This window comes from Aquarana catesbeiana, linkage group LG06, assembly GCF_042186555.1.
Source record: "Aquarana catesbeiana isolate 2022-GZ linkage group LG06, ASM4218655v1, whole genome shotgun sequence".
In the NCBI taxonomy this organism is placed as follows: Eukaryota; Metazoa; Chordata; class Amphibia; order Anura; family Ranidae; genus Aquarana; species Aquarana catesbeiana.
In genome coordinates this window covers 374,230,529-374,253,586 of record NC_133329.1, presented here as the reverse complement: position 1 = coordinate 374,253,586, position 23,058 = coordinate 374,230,529, and the positions used below count along the sequence as shown (strand labels likewise).

At 43.2% G+C, this 23,058-nt stretch overlaps 1 protein-coding gene across 6 annotated transcripts in view; it reads right to left on the bottom strand.

Annotated features, from left to right (window-relative positions):
* The window catches only part of GTDC1 (glycosyltransferase like domain containing 1), a 465,360-nt gene that overhangs the window by 178,500 nt on the left and 263,802 nt on the right, over positions 1-23,058 (bottom strand). For all 6 annotated transcript variants that reach the window (XM_073634225.1, XM_073634224.1, XM_073634226.1 and 3 more), the window contains exon 6: positions 22,791-22,900. In XM_073634225.1, coding sequence (XP_073490326.1) covers positions 22,791-22,900 — 110 coding nt within the window. The remainder of the gene's footprint in view (positions 1-22,790; positions 22,901-23,058) is intronic.

Genomic DNA, 23,058 nt, shown 5'->3' with positions numbered 1-23,058 from the left:
CGATTACAATTTTTTTTCTAAATTACAGCTGGTGAGAAAGATGACTGTTCTAGGCAAAAACACACAGGCTCAGCAGTTGCATCTCCTGGCCTAACAGTGCCCATAAACTTTAATGGCTGGAGAAGTTGTCCCCAACTTCATAGTACTTAACTTGTAGGCTAGTTTCCTTAAAGTGGAACTAGCATTAGATATATTTTCTCAGGTTAAGGACTTGAAGTAATGTGTAACACCTCCAGGTATTTATTATCTCACACAGATTACAGTATTCTCCCTGATTCTGCTTTTCTCCCTAGGATGGGCTCTTTGTTCAGATATCATCCAGGGGTCACCATCTGCTTCCTAGACTAAGATGCTGGTGCAGAGATGACACAATCATGTAAATCTTGATACCTGTGCAGTTCTTGGCTGTGTTCAAAAATGCCTAACACAGATCAGTGCCTGCTGCAGAGTTACAATACTACAGTCTGACCACTGGGGAGAGGAGCTGGAGGAAATGTTTCCTCCTGCCTGCAGCAGACCTAGACAAAGTCATTGAAAGAGAACTTAAAGGCTAAGTTCAACTTTGTAACAAGTTACATGTTCCACCCATATTTAGGGTGGAACATGTAACATGTTCCAGCTTCTGCCTCCTCTCCCCCCAATCCCCCAACGCCTGTGACAGCGGGCAGGGGATCTTTTCCCGACACCTGCTGCCACAATTTAAAAACAGTGCAATCTCCACCCTCATGGCTGCATCATTTATTCACAGAGTTTTGTGAATGGACGAACTACAAGTACCGTCGACCACCGTGGCTGATGGCTGGTAGCTCTCTATGAACTGTAAGGGCACTGGTAAACGTCCTAGTGGTTCAGTGGTTCTTCCTGCAATTCAGTAACTGCCTGCCCAAATCGGGGGTACAGGCGATAGAGTACTGAGAGTCTGCAGGATCTTGCCATTGCCCCCCCCCCCCCACACCAATCTGCTGATCGCAGGTGTAATGCTTTATAGGCTTCAATGTAAAAAAAGAAATAAATGCACATTTTATTATACCTGGAAAAAGATGTATAATAATTATATATATATATATATATATATATATATATATATATATATATATATATATATATATATACATACATACATACATAAATACACAGTTGTGCTCATAAGTTTACCATACCTTGGCAGAATTTATGATTTCTTGGCCATTTTTCAGAGAATATGAATGATAACACAAAAAGCATTTCTTTCACTCGTAGTTAGTGTTTGGCTGAAGCCATTTATTATCAATCAACTGTGTTTACTATTTTTAAATCATAATCACAACAGAAACTAATCAAATGACCCTGATCAAAAAAGTTTACATACCCTGGTGAATTTGATGAATTTGGCCTGATAACATACACACAAGTTGACACAAAGGGGTTTGAATGGCTATTAAAAGGTAACCATCCTCACCTGTCATCTGTTAACTTGTAATTAGTGTGTGTGTATAAAAGGTCAATGAGTTTCTGGACTCCTGACAGACCCTTGCATCTTTCACCCAGTGCTGCACTGACGTTTCTGGATTCTGAGTCACGGGGAAAGCAAAAGAATTGTCAAAATATATCGAAGGAATTGAGAATGTCTATCAGCAGTGTTCAAACTCTAATCAAGAAGTGGAAAATGAGGGGTTCTGTTGAAACCAAACCACGGTCAGGTAGACCAACTAAGATTATAGCCACAACTGCCAGGAAAATTGTTCGGGATGCAAAGAAAAACCCACAAATAACTTCAGGTGTTATACAGGACTCTGAAAACATGTGGTGTGGCTGTTTCAAGATGCACAATAAGGAGGCACTTGAAGAAAGATGGGCTGCATGGTTGAGTCGCCAGAAGAAAGCCATTACTACGCAAATTCCACAAAGTATCCCGCTTACAATGCGCCAAACAGCACAGAGACAAGCCTCAAACCTTCAGGCACAAAGTCATTTGGAGTGATGAGACCAAAATTCAGCTTTTTGGCCACAACCATAAACGCTACATTTGGAGAGGAGTCAACAAGGCCTATGATGAAAGGTACACCATTCCTACTGTGTAACACGGAGGTGGATCGCTGATGTTTTTTGGGATGTGGGAGCTACAAAGGCACAGGAAATTTGGTCAAAATTGATGGCAAGACGAATGCAGTATGTTATCAAAAAATACTGGAGGAACATTTGCATTCAGCAGCCAGGAAGCTGCGCATGGGACGTACTTGGACATTCCAACATGACAATGATCGAAAACACAAGGCCAAGTTGACCTCTCATTGGCTACAGCAGAATAAAGTGAAGGTTCTGGAGTGGCCATCTCAGTCTCCTGACCTCAATATCATTGAGCCACTCTGGGGAGATCTCAAACGTGCAGTTCATGCAAGACAGCCCAAGAATTTGCAGGAACTGGAGGATTTTTGCCAAGAGGAATGGGCAGCTTTACCATCTGAGAAGATAAAGAGCCTCATCCACAAATACCACAAAAGACTTCAAGCTGTCATTGATGTTAAGGGGGGCAATACACGGTATTATGAACAGGGGTATGTAAACTTTTGATCAGGGTCATTTGGGTAGTTTCTGTTGTCATTATGATTTAAAAAGAGTAAATACAGTTGATTGATAATAAATGGCCTCAGCCAAACACTAACCATGAGTGAAAGAAAAGTTTTTGTGTTATCATTCAAATTCTCTGAAAAATGGCCAAGAAATCATATCATTCTGCCAGGGAATGTAAATTTATGAGCAAAACTGTATATATAAAAGGTGAACTTATCCTTTAAAGTGATTTTAAATTCTTGTTTTAACAAAAAAAAAAACAAAAAAAAAACATGGTATACTTACCTGCTCTGTGCAGTGAATTTGCACAGGGCAGCCTGGATCCTCATCTTCTCAGGTCCCTCTTCGCTGCTCCTGGCTTCTCCCTTCTGCAGTTTGCTATGGGGGCACCTGAGCCGAGCTGCAGCTCCGTGTGTCCATTCAGACACTTAGCTGTGGTTCGGCCCTGCCCCCTCTCTCTCCTGATAACCTAACTGACTTTGACTGACAGCAGTGGGAACCAATGAGGCCGCTGCTGTGTCTCGGCCAATCAGGAGAGAGAGTCCTGGACAGCCGAGGGACTCGTGGACATCGCTGGATCGAGTTGGAGCTCAGGTAAGTGTTAGGGGGGATGAGGGGGGCTGCTGCACACAGAAGGCTTTTTATCTTAATGTATAGAATGCGTTAAGATTAAAAACCTTCTTTTACAACCACTTTAAGGACTATTTTTTTATGATAAAAGATGAAGATTTTGTGAAACATCATAAAGCTGCTGTATATTTGGACACTTGGCAGATTTGTAAAATTACTGATATGTGCACGTAGCACGGGAACCTGACTGTGGAAATTTCTCAGAAATCTGCAGTATAGTCACTGGACATAACCTGATATTGTAATTGGAATGATGAGAATTTATCTTTGCTGAACTTCTCACTTAACCTTATGTTCTCACAGCAGCTATTTAGCAAGGATGACATCTGCACTGCCTGAAACACAAAGTGCCACTAGAGGGAACAACTAAAAAATCTAAGTATGAAATATGACTCTAAAAATCAAAAACTAAATCTAAACTGATTTGTGGGTAAATCTTATATTGATAACAGAACTAAAACACTGAATAGTTCCCCTTTAAATAAGCCCCTGCTGACAGCAGGAAATGGCAGGTACAGACATTAAGAAGGATCTCCATCGGAGATGTAAAGATAATTAATAACACGCATCTTTTAAGTACTTGGAGATATCCAAAAGTCACAGAGGCCCAAGAAGACTTAAGTAAGATGTTTTAACTGAGTGAAGTGATATCATCTTCCATCTAAGAGCCGCAATTATGAAGGAAATGTAATTAGCAGGCACATTCCCCAGCCACTCCGACCTGTGATGGGGCAGACTGCTCATCCTGTGCTTTACACAATCATGTTTGCACACTAGTACAGCAAATGGCAGGCGCTGATCCTGTATGGAGAGTTGGGGATGGGTATGACAAAGATTTTGTGACCCGCTGTAATAAATTCGACCATTTATATTTTTTATGATACAGCCCCATTGAACCTCCAGTAATATATACCAGCACAAACTGACATTACAACATGCTGCTTATACAATCTGGGCACTATAACTGGTAAATATCTATTACTGTGTTCTATCCAAAAATGCCCCCCGATAGATCTGCGCATGCGCAGTACCAAACGTCACTCAAGTTAATATGTTGACCAGCTAGCGTGACATCAGCACAGCGCATGTGCAGATGGTCAGAGGCATTTTTCGATGGGAGACAGTATTGGATGGTCAGTATTCAAAGCTATGCAAACAGCAGAGGGAGAATGTACTTGTCAGATGCTGGCTCACTGTTGCAGGGCGGGTTTTGTCTGTGCCGCAGGGCGGGTTTGGTGTGTTAAACGGTGGGTTTTGCCTGTGTCTAAGGGCGGGCTGCAACATACCCACAACCCGCCCCGCAACAGCGAGGCTCAATCCAACATCTACGTTCCCCCGCTGTTTGTATGGCGTCGGATAATGCCTCCGGCGATCTGCGCACGGCAGGCGCTCTGTTGACGTCACGCCCCCTGAACAACATATCAGCTGGAATGACGTTTGGTGCTGCGCATGCTCAGACCCATCGGAGCCATTTTTCGACGGAGGGCATTTCTCGATAGAACAATGGCTAATTCATACCAGTCCATATGCTAAAACGCATGCGAGCTGGTGTACATTGTATAGGGGCACTGAGGTGTGATACAATGCATTGTGACAACGGATAGCACTGCGGGGTTGATTTACAAAAACTGAAAAGTACAAAATCTGGTGCAGCTGTGCATGGTAGCCAATCAACTTCTAGCTTCAACTTGTTCAATTAAAGTTTAACAATAAATCCTGGAAGCTGATTGGCTACCATGCACAGCTGCACCAGATTTTGCACTCTCCAGTTTTAGTAAATCAACTGAAGTGCCTTTCTTTTTTTTCTTTTTAACTTTATTAGAGTGTCACAAAATGACACTTCAGTCTAGTCTATGCGGCACACTGCGGTTGCATACTGCGTAAAAAATGCAGGAATGCTGTATTTTCATACAGTGCACTGTACTGCATGTAACGTTATGATGTGAACAAGGAACACAGAAAACAATATTTTTTTTGCCCTTGCACTGAGCCTGCATTGATCTATCCAGATCAGCGCATCTCAATGGATTCGGCATGAAAAAAGCCCTTAAAGCGGTAGTAAAAGTTCTGTTTTTAATATAAAAAAGCTGGTTCCCCTGAGGTTTAAGTCATAATGTATTAGTATGCACCACATTATGACAGACTTACATGGAAACGGAGCCCTCCAGCGCTGTCATGACTCCCCTGGTGCTTCCATCTTCACCCGGTGTAACGCCTGGGTTTTGCATTTTCGACCACTTGAATGGCCGGGCAGTGGTGATGTCACTCCCACACATGTGCACAGGGGGTCACATTGCCGCTGCACACACAGCGGATCGTAAATATGATCTGGGCTGCACATGTGCGGCTCAGATCACATTACCCGCTGACATGAAGGGAGGATATTTGTGACAGAAGAGACCACTAGGATCTAGAAAATTGTCAACCTCCTGGCTGTGCTACCTCACAAGGCTACATACATTTTTACACTGGATGGACAGTTCAGATGTAATTATTTTAATATTTACACAACTGAATTGAAAGTCCGATCGTGTGTACAGAGCATCTCTCTTAGGCAGGCCATACGCGGAGTGAATTTCTTTCCTGCAACCACGGGTTGCAGGAAAGAAATTTGCTTGATTGCCCTATTATTCAGATTTCTGTTCTGGATTTGTAGGGAGATGATATAAAGATAGACGTCAGTTCTCAGTTATACCAGCAGCACTTTAAATACATTTCATTATTTTTTATTGTGTACAATAAAAACAACTGGAAAAAAGATTTGTTTTTTTTTTTTTTTTTCATAATATGCGCCTGGCATTCTGCTTTCAGTAAGGAAAATATTAGAAAGTAAGCAGCGTGCATTGAAGCGCAGATAAAACCCCTGAGAACCTGCAGGTAGAATAACAGCATTTCTGGGCAAACACAAGCTGTGTTTCTAACCCTTTTCAAACAGCACCCAAAAGGGAGATAGATCACGCTGACTTATGCATCACCGTCGCCAAAAAACTGATGTCATCTCCTGGCGGTTCACCTGCTCCACCCTCTCATCGCCATCGCCAAAAGGTCCCAAATGTTATCTGGAATTGATCCACATGATTAGAGCATAAAAAAGATTTTTCTCTTTAATCCACCTCTCTGTTTCCAATTATATTTAAAAAGGTTGTCTGAAGCGCTGGCAACTGTTTCATCTGAGCGTCTTTACCAAAAACCGACAGAAGGCTTTAACCCTGCCTGAAAATATGGCTGCATATTGTATAAAAGAAAATAATTAGCAATCGTGCGTGCGTCTCTGACACGGGTAAATGCAATTAGTCAGGAACACAATTATTCTGTCAAATGCTTCACAGAAGTGATAAACAGAAGCTTGTCCAATAAGAAACCAACAGAAAGTCTTATTCCAGTGGATAATCCAATAGAATGCTGTATATCCCCTTTACAAAAAGCCGATGTTGTTCCCTATAAATTATATATATACTGTATATAAATATTTATAAATTATTTAGTATACAATCTCATTATTAACCATTTATTTAACTGAAGCTCCTGTACATCAAAAAATTATATTTGATTCTGGATACTGATACACTCACTATGCACGCGATCACGCCGACAAAATACGCAGGTGACAGCAACACGCCAAGTATGATCTGATGTGCTGCAGTGACATTACAGTATTTCTGAATAGCACACCAATGCATCTACACAGCGCACCTGTTTAACAGTCATGACAACACACTGGGGGTTATTTACGAAAGGCAAATCCACTTTGCACTACAAGTGCACTTGAAATTGCGCAGAAAGTGCACTTGGAAGTGCAGTTGCTGTAAATCTGATGCTGCGTACACACGAGCGGACTTTACGGCAGACTTTGCCCGGCGGACTTTTCGACGGACTTTATGATGGACTTTCTGAATGAACGGACTTGCCTACACACAATCCACCAAAGTCCGTCGAATTTGTACGTGATGACGTGCGACCGGACGAAAACAAGGAAGTTCATAGCCAGTAGCCAATAGCTGCCCTAGCGTGGCTTTTTGTCCGTCGAACTAGCATACAGAAGAGCGGACTTTTCGACCGGACTAGAGTTTCGACGGATAGATTTAAAACATGTTTCAAATCTAAGTCCGTCCAACTTTTGAGAAAACAAAGTCCGCTGGAGCCCACACACGATCGAATTGTCCGACAAAATCCCGTCCGCTGGGCAAAGTCTGCTGTAAAGTCCGCTCGTGTGTACGCGGCATAAGGGGTAGATCTGAAATGACGGGAAGCTCTGCTGATTTTTATCATCCAATCATGTGCAAGCTAAAATGCTGTTTTTTATTTTCCTTGCACGTCCCCCTCGGATCTACAGCGACTGCACTTCCAAGTGCACTTTCAGTGCAATTTCAAGTGCCCTTTGCACTTGTAGTGCAAAGTGGATTTGCCTTTCGTAAATAACCCCCAATGAGTGATAAAAAAAAAAAAAAGCATGCATGCAACGCACCACATAATACATGCATAATAATATGTGTTGCTGTGCATGTGTTACTTAACTATTTCACTAACACCGTATGTTTTAAAACAGTGCAGTGATGAGTGTGGTATTCCAGAGTGCCATTTTAAAACAGCACCCTGTTTACATCTTGTATGTGTGCACAATGCCTCTTATCAGACAGATCACAGGCAAAATGCACAGAGCTAATCAGAGTGGCTCTGTGCCTTGTGGTTGCTAATCACAGTGATCCAAATACAGTGGAACCTCGGATTGCGAGAAACGCGGTTAACGAGCGTTTCGCAATACGAGCACTGTATTTTTAAAAATCGTAACTCTGTTTGCGAGTGTTGTCTCACAAAACGAGCACGATTCAGGCCAAAGCATGTGCAGTAGCGCGTTTGGCCTGAGGTGGGGGGGCGCCGGAGCCGAGTGGCGCCGAATGCAGCTGTTCGGAAATGCACGGAAAGGCCTGAAGACAGCTTGGCTGACTTCGGCAAACCTCGGGAACGGAGTCTTTCCGAGGTTTGCCAAGGTCAGCCGAGGTGTCCTCAGGCCTTTCCGGTCGTTTCCGAGGCTCTCCAGCACCCCCCGCCTCTGGCCGCATGCGGTATTGCATGCCATTGAAGTCAATTCGGAACAAATTATTTTCACTTCCATTGACTTCAATGGGGAAACTCGCTTTGATATGCAAGTACTTTGGATGACAAGCATTCTCCTGGAACAGATTATGCTCGTAGTCCGAGGTTCCACTGTAAATACAATGCCACTGTTTACACTTGGGAGCACTTTCTGTTCCTCTCACGAATAGAGGAAAGGGAGCAGGAAGGATTTGTGAATGACGAGCTCAGATATAAAGTGGTTCTAAAGGCATTCTATGCATAAAGGTAAAAAAAAAAAACTTTAAAGTGCGGCTGCCACAGCAGAACCCCCTAATACTTACCTGAGCTCGATCCAGCAAATGTGCACGAGAGCCGAGGCTCTCCCAGGACTCTCTCTCCTGATTGGCTGAGACACAGCAGCCATTGGCTCCCACTGCCGTCAATCACAGCCAGTGAGGAGCGAGCATAGGATTGGACTGAGCCTAGAGACACACAAAGGCGGCTCGGGAACAAGCACGCACGAGTGCCCCTAGAGCAGTGTTTCTCATTTCCAGTCCTCAAGGTGCACCAACAGGTCATGTTTTCAGGATTTCCCTCAGATGAAACGACTGTAATAATTACTAAGGCAGCGAAACTGATATAAAATCACCTGTGCAAAATAATGGAAAGCCTGAAAACATGACCTGTTGGTGCGCTTTGAGGACTGAAATTGAGAAACACTGCCCTAGAGCAAGCAGCTTGCTCTGGGGGCACTCGGCAAGGGGGAGGGGCACAAAAGCGATGTTGGGGGACCCGAAAAATGGAGGATCGGGGCTGCTCTGTGCAAAACCATTGCACAGAGCAGGTAACTATTACATGTTTAGTATTTAAAAAAAAAAAAAGAGGAAAAAAAAAAAGGGAGCTTTAGAACCACTTTAATGAATGAAGGGGAGCAGCATGCACACTAGGCTCTTCTGAATGCTGTTTACCTGACAGGAGAAAAGCAGTGTTACAAAATGCGCCTAAAGCTGTGCTTTTCAAACGCATTTAGGCATGCTCAGGCGTGCCAAACATATGGACGATTGTATATTTCAGTGGCCAGAATATTAATTTATTTAGTAAACGCTCCGGCGCTAAACATGTCTAGTGTCTAGGCATGTTTAGACGCGTTTAAACATGTTTAAGCTCGTCAGCCATTATTTCTGCCCAAACGCGATTTTGGTGCATTCGGCCTTCTGCCCCAAAACTCATCTGCCTCTAAACTCCTCTAAAAGCCTATGTGTGCAAGGACACGTGGGCTAACATGGAGGGGTATTTAGAGGCAGTAAAATGGACATTTGACAGCTGCAGTGTGAGGCCTAAAGGTATGTATGTGTGTGTGTGTGTGTGTGTGTGAGGATTGATTTAATTCATTGGATTGGGATCGTTTTTTTTAAACCTTAACCTTAATGGCTCATCTCCATCCTATCTCTGTAGTGACATGCATATTATACCTTCACCTCCTACATCATACACAATATCCCCCTCATCGCTATCCTACTGTATGTGGCCTGTATAATGACCAAAAAAAAAAAAAGAAAGCTATGTCTCAAAAAAATTATATAAGTAATTGTTAGTGAAACTATCATAGCACTGAAAACTGGCCTGGTAATGAAGGCGTATATATACAAGCAGATATTCAAGTGGTTAAGCAATGTTAAATGTGTGAGCAGGCCTTTAAACTGCCAACACGCAAAGAGAAATGAAAACAGTACAGTGTTAATGACACCCCTATGCATCTTGCATAAAATGCATGAAGGCAAAAAAACCTTTGGCCTTTAGAGCTTTTAATTTAGACCTTTAGACCTTAACTTTTGAACAAAAGGGCACTTACCTGTCCTCACCCAGGCTAGTTCTTCAATTGCCTTCAGGTTTCCAGCACTGGCATCATAACTGTGGGCAGTTGGCTGTGCTGCTTGCGGTTGCGGCTTCACAGCAGGCTGCCCGCTGTGCTTAAACGAGCCATGCTGCACATGGTGAACGGTCCCGCAGTCTTCTGGGACCTGTCACGTGTCCCACCAGACTGCGGGGAGGGTGGGGGAGAGGAGAACGTTTGCTCTGTACAGGGGTGTGCTATGTACAGAGCGCAGAGTTCAGGAGTATGTAGTATACAAGTGCAGGGGTGCAGAGCTCAGAGGTGCACTGTGTACAGAGTGCAGGGTTGAGGAGAGTGCTACATACAGAGTGCAGGGTTTAGGGGTGTGCTATGTACAGAGTGCAAAGTTCAGGAGTATGCAGCATTTAATTGCAGGGGTGCAGAGTTCAGGGGTGTGCTGTGTACAGTGCGCAGGGTTTTGGGGCACGCTATGCACAGTGTGCAACACCAACCCCCCCTCCCCCCCATAGCTTCCTCGCCTCTCTGCTCTCTCCTACCTGGCCCGGCTCTGGTAGCTCCCTGTATATGCAGTTCTAGTACCAGTGTATTTGGCTCTCGTATCTCCCTGTGTACGTGGTTCCAGTACTAATGTATTTGGCTCTAGTACTTCCCTGTGTAGGTGGTTCTGCCTCGACTTGCAGGGAGATCGTTCACCCTCTCAGATTCTGGACATCATCCCCACCATGCCTCATTGTGCTTGCTGGGATCTTTTAGATCTGGGAGCCACTGAGAGCAAAGCTGTCCCTTGGAAACATAGAAGTCCTCTGTATTTACAAGTGACATCGAGGAGCGGGAGTGGAGGGTGAGAGCCAGAGGTGGCGGAATAGAGTTCTGCCATGTTCCAGCTGCAGAACTGGATGTGAGGCTGGGGGGGCCGGATTCGACCCGCAGGTTTGTGTTTGACATATGTGGCATAGGGGATATCTGCTGCGGTGCGTTAGGCTCTTGTGTACAATGCGTTGGGGTCCTGTTCGCAATAAATGTCATCGTAATGCACCGCACATAGTGCACGTGCTTAGCCATGCGTTTGCACGTGTTGCCACAATGCACAAGTGTGAATGGACCCTTAGTAATAAATAAAATGGAGGGTTGAGAGAAAGAAAAACATAAAAAAGGAGAGAGAGAGAGAAATAAGAAAGAGAGATGACAGAGAGACCTGAAAGTGACAGAGGCGAATGACAGACAGACGAGAGAGACATATATATAAGATAGAAAGGCATTTTGTTTTACGAAAGGGTCTGTGTAAGAATATAAGATTTCATGACCTTATAAATGTACAGTGTATGGTCACTGAACCCCTGGGGGGGGGGGGGATAGCTTATAAAATGTAGATAGATAGATAGATAGATAGATAGATAGATAGATAGATAGATAGATAGATAGATAGAAGCTTTCCCTCTGACTGTTAGTGGCAGAATACTTAACGCTGCATGGCAGAGTACAGACTCTCTGATTAATTATCCTCATACTCATAAACAAATGACTTTCTTCAGATGCGGAGCCAATATAGAGGATGATGCACACCATTCTAAACCTGTATGAGATGAAAAATTTCCCTTTGCGACGGCAATAGTAGTTTTAAGCAATTTTATTAAACAACAAATCCAATAAGCATCTTTTGCCCACAGCAATGAACAAACAAAGCAACTCAGTTTCTTTAAATATTTGGAGAGTACATGTCCTGTATATAAATTCATACATTTTTCATATCCATTTATATTGTTTGTTATAGGGTAAGAGAGGAGGTATTTTTTTTTTTTTTTTTTTTTATTACTGCTATGGTGTAATAGAGAACGTGTATATACGATGAGAAAGATTACATAGCGACACCGTTACAGGCTCGATCGAATACAGATGCCAAGTATTTTCAATAGCTGTGTTAATGTTTTATTGGTCTCAGGACATGCCGGGATAAATATACAGATTTTTTTTTTCCCTTAAAAGGTGTCAAAAAAGAAAACAAAAATAAAGCACTCTAAGGCCATCCATGGACGGTTCGAATATTGGCCGGTTCTGCAGGAACCGGCCGAGATTCGAACTATGTATGGGCAGGCTGGTTGTACCCAAATTGTGTACAACCAGTCTGCTGAAATTAACATGTAATTATCGCTAGCTGCTGTATATGTATATGTTTATTTCCTGAAACCACGGACAGTGTCATCAGGGAATCCCTCTCCATTGTATTCTCCTGGTGGGGATGGCTTCCCCCCGCTGGGAGAATACAATGGCTCCTTGAAAGGGATTACCCGTCAACACTGTCTGTGCTTTCAGGAAAGAAATTTGCTTAGTCTATGGCCGGTATAAGGGCTTGTTTAGATGTGCGGCCAGCGAGGTGGTAAAAGCAGGTAGACGAGCAGCAGCTTTACCACCCTCCAACGCCCCACCTAAACAAAGACATGCAGTGCTGTACACACGTAGCAGCTGTGATGACTTACTTCTCAGCCGTGGCAAAAACTAAACCCTATTGCATTTGGTGGGCAGTACTACTGCTGAACACGCCTTATTAAAATTAATGGGGCCGTGCCACAGTCACATGCAATGCTTGAGGATGCTGTCTGGTGGTTCTGCCTTTTTGTATCTTTTTCATCATCCTGTATATTATCTGCCACGCCACCTCCTGCTTGAATGATGCCCAGTGGCATTCAACCCACTTCTTTTGAGCCCAAACAGACATGAACACACCCCTTGCCCTGAGGACTACTGGAGGGGGCATCACAACAATGCCTGTGTTCACTGAAGTTGTGTTGCTTGTAGGAACTGTCGTTTTTGAATGGCGCTCCCATTTAAAAAAAACTCTGCATATGAGCACCATTGAAACCTGCTCAGAACCTCCCAATGGAGAGAAAGAAAAAGTCCTTGTGGTCATCACTCTACTTCTACACAAAGTAAATAAAATTAACCCCTTGGCACCGGTCGTACACAAATATGCGCTCTCTCGGCGCCGGGTGAATTGCATGAATTTTTTGCCCAAACTATTTGCATGAATTGCTTCCCAAACAGCTGCGCCGAGAGAGCGCCTGCTGCTCGCTCCTGACACAGTTACTGGCGCCTAACCAAAAGCTCCTGGTTGCTCCTTGTGACCAGGAGTTTTCGGATCACGTGATCGCCGCAACAGCCAATCACGGAGGTCATAAACCTCTTAAAGGGCCGGTGTGAAAAGGTTAAAAATGACATGTGTGGAGCTTTGTAGGTGAAGACTGTTGTGCAGTTAGCTGAAGACAGTTTGTGCAGCGCTTTACAACATGAGGGCAGACAGTACAGCTACAATAGAATTCAATACAGGAGGAATCAGAGGGCCCTGCTTGTTAGACTGATGGCTATTCTTCGTTCCCAGGGTTTTTGCTTTGAAAGTTGACAACATCCTCATCTTTTGTATAGCATTGAATTTGTCACCGAAAATTTAGACCAGTATGTTTCCGGATTCTAGCACTTCCCTTTTCTAAGGGTCCATGCACACTAGGAGCAGCAAAAAATGGCAGAACCTCTGAAAGAAAAAGCGGCATAAGGCTCGGTTCACACTGCCACGACTTAGGATCCGACTTGTGAGACCCCAAGTTGCATGATGGGAAATCCCATGTTAGTCAATGAGAGCTGTCTAAGGCCGGTTTTTCGTATGGAGCGGCTCACAGCAGGGGTCCGATGTGTCCCTGTTCACAGCTTCAGGTCCGATTTTGGTCCAAATTTTTGGCTGAATTTGGGCCTAAAAACGGAGCAGAAGGCGCACAGGACTCCTGTGCAATTCGGTCTGAAGCCGCTCTGGAGATGTGTGAACCGGCTAAATTGAGAACCAGTCACAATCTCCGGACAGTGAAACCCGCATCCAATTTGCAATAGTGTGAACCCAGCCATAATCAGCAATACTGAATTCGCTCTGACTTTAGAAAAGGATCCTGTACTACTTCAAGGCCACTTCTATCAGACTTGTGCCCATAGACTATTTGCCTCCAAGTTGGATCCTCATCTATATCGATGTGATTTGGATCCGACATTACAGGAAGATTACCAAGGCATACCCAAAAGTCGCTTCTTAACCTGTTCCCGACCAGCCGCTGCAGTTGTACTGCAGCAGAATGGCACAGGCAGGCAAATCGTCGTTATCTTACGTCGCTTCTTCAGGCGGCCACTAGGGGCGCGCGTGTGCCCCCTGGAGCCGATGCAAGTGCCCGGCGATCTCGATGACCGCTGGGCTCCTGCGATCGCTCGTAACATGGCGAGAACCAGGATCTCTGTGTGTAAACACAGAGATCCCGGTTCTCTGAGGGGAGAAGAGACAGGTCGTCTGTTCATACAAAGTATGAACAGCGATCTGTCATCTCCCCTAGTCAGTCCCATCTTCCCTTCAGTTAGAACATACACTAGGGAACACAGTTAATCCCTTGACATTTTTACAGTAATCAATGCATTTTTTTAGCACTGATCACTGTATAAATGCTAATGGTCCCAAAAATGTGTCAAAATTGTCCTAAGTGTCCACCATAATGTCGCAGTCCCGATAAAAATCGCAGAATGGCCCCTATTACTAGTAAAAAAAAAAAAAAATAATAAAAATGCTATAAATCTATCCCCTATTTTGTAGACGCTATAACATTGCGCAAAGCAATCAATATACGCTTATTGCGTTTTTATTACCAAAAATATGTAGAAGAATATATCGGCCTAAACTGAGAAAAGATTTGCTTTAAAAAAAAAAAAGGGGGGGGGGATATTTATTATAGCAAAAATACAAAATATTGTTTTTTTCAAAACTGTCGCTCTTTTTTTGTTTATAGCGCAAAAAATAAAAACCGCAGAGGCGATGAAATACCACCAAAAGAAAGCTCTATTTGTGGGAAAAAAAGGACGACAATTTTGTTTGGGTACAGCGTCGCACGACCGCGCAATTGTCAATTAAAGCGACGCAGTGCCGAATCGCAAAAATGGCCCAGTCATTCAGCAGCCAAATCTTCCGGGGCTGAAGCGGTTAAGTCGCATCAATGTAGTACTCAAGTCACCTGGCAATGTCGCACCGTAAGTCGCGCGACTATGAGGTCACGGCAGAGTGATCCAAGCCTAAAAGTAGCTCGTATTGCACATGACTTTAGGAGAGTTTATGAGCATTTGCTTTATAGGTGTTTTTTTTCCCCCCAAAACATTCCCCTCTGCTCATTTTTCATTATAATCAATTTACACTTAAAAACCTGAAACGCTCCTAGACGCTGCGTTTAGTATTTTTTGTGCTTGAAAACTTTTCTCAAAAATGCACTTTTTTTTTTTTTTTCTGCCTCTAAACTCTACTTTTCAAATATGCCTCATGGACACATAGGATAACATTGAGCTTCTTCTATAGGCAGGAGAAAAGAAAAATGCAAAACTCCCGTAGAAGCAGCGTTTTTTTAAGACCAGTGTGCATGGACCCTAAAGCTTTATAAAAGTTATAAAAGTTTCACTGGAGCTAGAAAGAGGGGTAAAGCACAGGATCATGTAGAAAGGTGATGCAGCCCCACACAGATGGAGGAAGTGCATAATAATGAAAGGAAGACTGATGGACCTAGATGCGTTAAATTCAGATAAAGGTTTAGGAAAATGTAAAAGACGATCTGACTAGCACAGCTGCAATGTAATCTGGATAACAATAGCTGAGTGATTTTACACGTTGCCCAGAATTGTGTTTTAAAACCCAAAAGACTAACATGACTCTAAAAACCCACAAAAAAGTTGAAAGGATCCTTCTCTCTAGGTCAGGCTGAGGCAACCTGCTGAGCCCAGCAGTGTGCTGGAGAACCACAGATTCCAGCCACAGCCACCAGATAAAGAGTGCCAGGATTATTGACAGAGAGGGGACAAAACTGTGAGAAAGCGTGTCAAATCAAGCAGCGCACATTCCTTTCAGATCTGCAGGTCAACAGTCAAGCAAAGAGTGGACAAGTGATCAATCATCCACACTGGCCATTTAACGGAAATAAAAGGGGGCTCAATGAAATTAGACCGAATCTGCACAAAACACTAAGGAACCTGGACATTGCAGATCAATTCATTGTACTTTACCTCATCTCCCATTGGCTCACATAACTGAAGGTCATGGAGGCAAGACAGCGAGCAAGCCAAGTTAGATTAGGACCGGCCATAGGCTCATGTTTTACCTGAAGCTTTTAAAGACATTCCCAGCACTGCCAAAGGAAATCCCACATTCTTGCTTTGTTTTAGGACAATTGGGGAATCCATGGGGGTTACAGCAGTAAAGGCTCAGGTATTGTAGGGATTCTAGCCCCTGTTTGTTCTGGAAAATTTGCAGATGGTCACCAACACAAAAAAAAAAAGCTGCTGAACAAAGTCAACGCTCTATAAGGAAAATACGGGGCTGAAATCAAATAAAGAATGTGGCGCTTATACTGCTATTTTATCAGCGGCATGTTGTCTAGTGGTAGTAGAAAGCATATTGTGAAGGCCTCACTATAATAAATATACAATGTCGATCTGTCATGCTCGATATAAATATAATGCCAGCTTTTGACATGAGTAAATGTATCAGTTCAAAGTTCACCGGGTGCATATATTTCAGCTTTGTTCAGTGTGTAATGATAGACTCAGTGGGGTTGATTTACTAAAACTGTAGAGTGCAAAATCTGGTGCAGTTCTGCATAGAAACCAATCAGCTTCCAGGTTTTATTGTCAAAGCTTATTTGAACAAGCTCAAGTTAGATGCTCATTGGCTACTATGCAGAACTGCACCAGATTTCGAGTGCTCCAGCTTTAGTAAATCTCCGCCAGCATCAGTAAATGTTTAACTTCTACTTGAAGGTGTATGGCTGCTTTCAGAACTGCCTCCATCTACACTTGACCTGACACTTGGCTAAGAATGTGGCCTACAGTGCACATTATAGAGCAACCCTCTGTTCCATGTCAGTTTTCCTCCATAATTGGCCTCCATAATTCCTCCAACACGGCTACCATCTTCCTGCTGCAGTGGTCTTACAACGCTATAAAAATAAATAATATCTAAAGCTTCTGAAGAAGAAGGTTCTCCAGATTGCCACCAATGGCCAGCCATGTGACCACTGCACAGAAATCAGTCACATGGTCGTTGCCAAATGTGAAATTCAACTTCAGGGCAGAGCTGCTAATTGCTTGGTTCTGCCTGAGTGTCACTTCCTCTAGTCCCTTCAGCAGATACCTCAAGACCAATCGATCTGCAACCATGAATTGTTGTAGCAGGGGGGACACAGAAGGGACACAGAAGGTTAGACATGAGTTTATGCTATAGGTTCACTAGAAAGTAGACCTGTAACTCCATTTTTGAACAATTAACATTAAAAATCCTGCCAAAATGCAGGCACCATAGGAAACTGCTATTACTTTTTTTAAAGCTCTTAATGGGATTTTCTACACTAATGTCGCATACACAGGATCGGAAATGCCGCCAGCAAAACTCAGATGAGAGCTTTTTGTCGGAAAATGCAGCCGTGTGTATGCTCCATCGGACTTTTGCTGGCGGAATTCCAGCCAGCAAAAGATTGAGAGCAGGTTCTCTATTTTTCGGTCAGGAAAAGTTCCTATCCGAAAATGCGTTCGTCTGCATGCAATTCGGATGCGCAAAAAATCACGCATGCTCGGAAACAATTTGACGCATGCTCGGAAGCATTGAACTTCATTTTCTCGGCTTGTCGTAGTGTTGTCCATCACCGCATTCTTGATGGTCGAAAGTTCAGAGAACTTTTGTGTGACCGTGTGTATGCAAGGCAAGCTTGAGCGGAATTCCGTCGGAAAAACCATCCAAGTTTTTTCTGATGGAAATTCCGATCGTGTGTACGCGGCATATGAGCTCTTTTTGCTTTCTCCACGTCCTTTATTGATCTATGGAGAGGCTGAATATTGAGAAGACCAGGAGAGAGGCTTAGATTACTATACCTTGTGCCTTAAAGCAGTGGTTCTCAACCTCAGTCCTCAAGTACCCTCAACGGTCCATGTTTTCAGGTTTTCCTTTACTTTGCACAGCTGCTTTAAATCAATATCAATGACATGGTATTGATAAGAGCTATTTTATCTAAGGGAAGTTCCCAAAAAATAGCACGTTGGGGGTACTTAAAGCAGAACTTCAGTAATTTTTTCAACTTTCCATCTATTAAATCTTTTGCCCTTGTTTTAACTTTGGAAAGTAAAACATTTTTTCTGCCAGTAAATACGTTATACAGCCCAGTTCCTGTTTCTTGTCTGGTAAAAAGCCTAGGCTTATGACATCATGGACAGCTCTCTTTCTCTAACTCTCCTGAGAATTTGCCATGAAGGGAGGGGGGTAATGAGAGCTGCAAAGCTAGAGGTGTGTCTGTGTAAATCCAGGAAGTGAACAGGCAGCAGCTTCAGCTGCCCACAGTTAAAATGGTTGCAGCCAGACTTAGTGGAGGGGGATTTCTGCAGCATATTTGACAAGTACAGAATCACAGTATATATAAAATAATATGCAAAGTGGTTGGAGGGAAGCTTCAGAATGGCAAAGATGTTTTTATTACAGACTATGTGAGCAGACTGCAGTTCCTCTTTAACCGGTTGCCGACCAGCCGCCGTCATTATACTGCGGTAGGTCGGCACGATCCCGCAAATCACCGTAGCTATACGTCGGCTCGCGAGTTAGGGATTGCAGGCGCACACGCACCTGCTGCACTGCGGGGATGCCGATGCTCATGGCCGACGGTTGAGATGACCGCCGGCCACGAGCGGTCGTGGGCATGGAAGCAGAACAGGGACGTGTGTGTGTAAACACACAAATCCCTGTTCTGTTCTGTGAGGAGTGACAGATCGTGAGTTCCTAATAGTCAGGAATCACGATCTGTCATCCCCTCTAGGTCTGTCCTCCCCCTACAGTTAGAAACACACACAGGGAACACAGTTAACCCCTTGATCGCCCCCTAGTGTTAACCCCTACCCTGCCAGTGACATTTTTACAGTAATCAGTGCATTTTTATAGCACTGATCACTGTATAAACGCCAATGGTCCCAAAAATGTGTCAAAAGTGTCCTAAGTGTCCACCATAATGTCGCAGTCCCGATAAAAATTGCAGATTGCCGCTATTACGCTATAACTTTTGCGCAAACCAATCAATATACGCTTATTGCGATTTTTTTCCAAAAATATGTAGAAGAATACATATCGGTCTAAACTGAGAAAAAATTTGCTTTTTTTAAAAAAAATGGGGATATTTATTATAGCAAAAAGTACAAAATATTGTGCTTTTTTCAAAATTGTCGCTCTTTTTTTTATAGCGCAAAAAATTAAAACTGCAGAGGTGATCAAATACCACCAAAAGAAAGGTCTATTTGTGGGAAAAAAAAGACGTCAATTTTGTTTGGGTGCAACGTCGCACGACCACGCAATTGTCAGTTAAAGCGACGCAGTGCCGAATCGCAAAAAATGGCCCGGTCATTCAGCAGCCAAATCTTCCGGGGCTGAAGGTGTTACGGACTGAGGTTGAGAACCACTGCCTTAAAGGATCCATTTTGGTAAGGTGTTCAGAACATATAAAGGTGGCAGGCATGTGGGAATCATAGATTTGCACTTCATTGTATGGCTGGTATTACTGTTGAGAAGATTGGAAGCGAGATTTAAGATTACCACATTTTGTGCCTTAAAGGACCTACCTCTGGTAAGGGGTTAGTACACATTAACCTGGCATATGGTGTGGGAATCACAGGTCTGCACTTTATTATTGGTTGAAATATGTGCATGATTTATTTATTCATATGGTTTGCAGTATTAATCTTTACAGTATCACACTATTTTGAGTCATTCTCTTTTGAGTTATACTGAGAGGAGGAATACCAAGGGTTGTTGATCCGCTGACCTACCTGGAATGGAATGATATGCAGTTTTAATTTGATTATTTGGCTGCTCAAGTGGTGGGTAAAGACTTTGCCACTGGTGGTGCACTGATGTTGCTATATTCACATGTGAGCACAATATAGATATGTTTGTTTGCATTCATTTATAAATACTACACTATATGATTTTCTTTTGGGTGCCACATGATGAGTTGAAAATATTTGGGAAGCAAAGGTGAACAAAGAAGAAGACACACAGCTGGTAATTTTGACAATTCATTGGACACAATACTGTATCTGCAGTATATTACTCATCTTTTATTATTGTTCCTGAAGCGCTGGGTATTCTCTTGAAATTACTATGTAGTGGATCACCCGCAAACACCCCACCTCTAAGGCAAGTATAAAAAGGCATACAGGCAAGTCAGTGTTTGGGGTAATCAAACTAGAAAATTGCTCAGGGATCCACATTCCTCAGGGCCGGCATAAGCTTTTTTTTTTGCAAATTTAATAAAAATTTAAAACAAAAAAAATCCCATGTACATACGTATTCACAGACTTTGCTCAATACTTTGTTGAAGCACCTTTGGCACCAATTACAGCCTTAAGTCTTTTTGAGTATGATGCTACAAGCTTGGCACACCTATTTTTGGGCAGTTTCTCCCATTCTTCTTTGCAGAACCTCTTAAGCTCCATCAGGTTGGATGGGGAGCATTGGTGCACAGCCATTTTCAGATCTCTCCAAAGATGTTCAATCGGGTACAAGTCTGGGCTCTGGCTGGGCCACTCAAGACATTCAGAGTTGTGCCATAGCTACTTCTTTGTTATCTTGACTGTGTGCTTAGGGTCATTGTCCTGTTGGAAGATGAACCTTTGCCCCAGTCTGAGGTCCAGAGTGCTCTGGAGCAGGTTTTCATCAATGATGTCTCTGAACATTGCTGCATTCATCTTTCCATCGATCATGTCTAGTCTCCCAGTTCCTTCCACTGAAAAACATCCCCACAGCATGATGCTGCCACCACCATGCTTCACTGTAGGGATGGTATTGGCCATGATGCTTGCCATCTAGGCCAAAGAGTTCAATCTTTGTTTCATCAGACAAGAGGATTTTGTTTCAAATGGTCTGAGACCTTCAGGTGTCTTTTAGCAAACTCCAGGAGGGCTGTCATGTGCCTTTTACTAAGGAGTGGCTTACATCTCCTCACTCTATCATACAGGTCTGAAGGTTCTCCTCTCTCCACAGAGAAATTCTGGAGCTCTATCAGAGTAACCATCTTGGTCACCTCCCTGACTAAGACCCTTCTCCCCCGATCACTCAGTTTGGCCGGGCATCCTGCTCTAGGAAGAGTCTTGGTGGTTCCAAACTTCTTCCATTTACAGATGATGGAGGCCATTGTGCTCATTGGGACCTTCAATGCTGCAGAAATTTTTCTGTACCCTTCCCCAGATTTATGCCTCAATACAATCCTGTCTCAGCGGTCTACAGGTCTCTCAAGGATGATCAGTGGAAACAGGATGCACCTGAGCTCAATTTTGAGTGTCATGGCAAAGCCTGTAAATACTTATGTACATGTGATTTTTTCCATTTTTATTTTTAATAAATTTGCAAAGATTTCAAACACACTTCTCTCACGTTGTCATTATGGAGTATTGTTTGTAGAATTTTGAGGAAAAGAATGAATTTATTTTGAATAATGATGTCTAGTGCAGACATCACATCTGGTGTGCAGCATTGAGCAGCAGGAAGGTGAGCAGGGTCCGGACTAGAGCAGAGCAACTAGCAGAGGGCACAGGTGGTGTGCAACATGGGAACACTATACCAGGTGAGCTGGCACCGGAGAGAGAGGACTGAGCGGCAGAAGATCAGCATTGCTGGCGGACCAGAGCAGGAGAAATTAGCAGATGTCACATGTGGTGAGCAACATGGGAGCAATATAGCAGGACGTGAGCAGGGACCAGAGAGGGAGGAAGATCAGCAAACCAGAGGATCAGCAGAGCTGGGGGTTACTACTGAGTGGGGGATCAGCAGAGCTGGGGTACTACTGAGCAGAGGATCTGCTGAACGAGGGTACTAATAAGCTTGGAGATCTGCTAAACAAGGGTATTATTAAGCTGGGGACATGCTGAACAGGGGTACTACTGAGCTGGGGTTCTACTGGGCTCATTTAAATCAAATAGAAAATCAACACAAGCAGTGCATTTGCCAAGCTTCATTAAAGCTTAAAAAAGCATCACAGAAGCAACGAAAACACATCATAAAAGCATGTTGAAGCAGTAGGCACTTTAATGTTTGTTTAAGTTAAAGAAAATGTAAATTAGCCCCAATGGTGTATTATTGCAGGTTTTGATAAAATTCGTATTCAGAAAAGGTAATAAAATCAAAAAGGTAGAAAGACACAAGGGAGCAGAGCATTGTTTTCTCTTTGAATGAGTCATGCCATAAGGCCTGCAGTATTCCAGCCAAGGGGGCCCAAATTTGTTTCTTGCCAAGGGTCCCAATTTATATAAAACTGGCTCAGCATACAGGTTCACTTAACGGCTTCCCTCTCATTCCCAGACAATCAGCATTTAATCTATTAAATGCATTTGCCAAAGAAGAGAGAAATATCCTACCGTCCTTAAATAAACAAAGAAGGACCATCTCTTGTCCAAGAATCAGTCCAACATGTTCTATGGACAGAAATACAAAATTAGAAGTTTTCATAATGTGCGTCAAACTGAAGAATGAGATATTTCAAAATGGAGAAATCTTTTGCCAGTTACCTCAGGGAGCCTGTACATTCTTTGGATTTGCAAAACAGTAGAAAACCACATTTAGAAAAAAATACATAGTGTTAAACTGTATAAAAACAATCATTAAAAAAAAAGATACCTGGAACATCAGTAAACATTTCCCCGAGCACCGACACAGAGAAAAGCAGCTCCATCTCTTTAAGTTTCCTCAGGACTTTAAAGAAGGTCTCCGGGTCTTTATCATGCTCCCTCAAAAACAAAGAAGAAAACATGTTTACTTAGGAAAACCCACCAGAGACATGAGGTTTTGTTCTAAGGATATCATATTTTGGTTTTGGGGGCTGGAGGTATTGCAGAAACATTTAAAGCTTTGCCCTGTAACCCTGGCTATGCTCTGAAAGACTGTG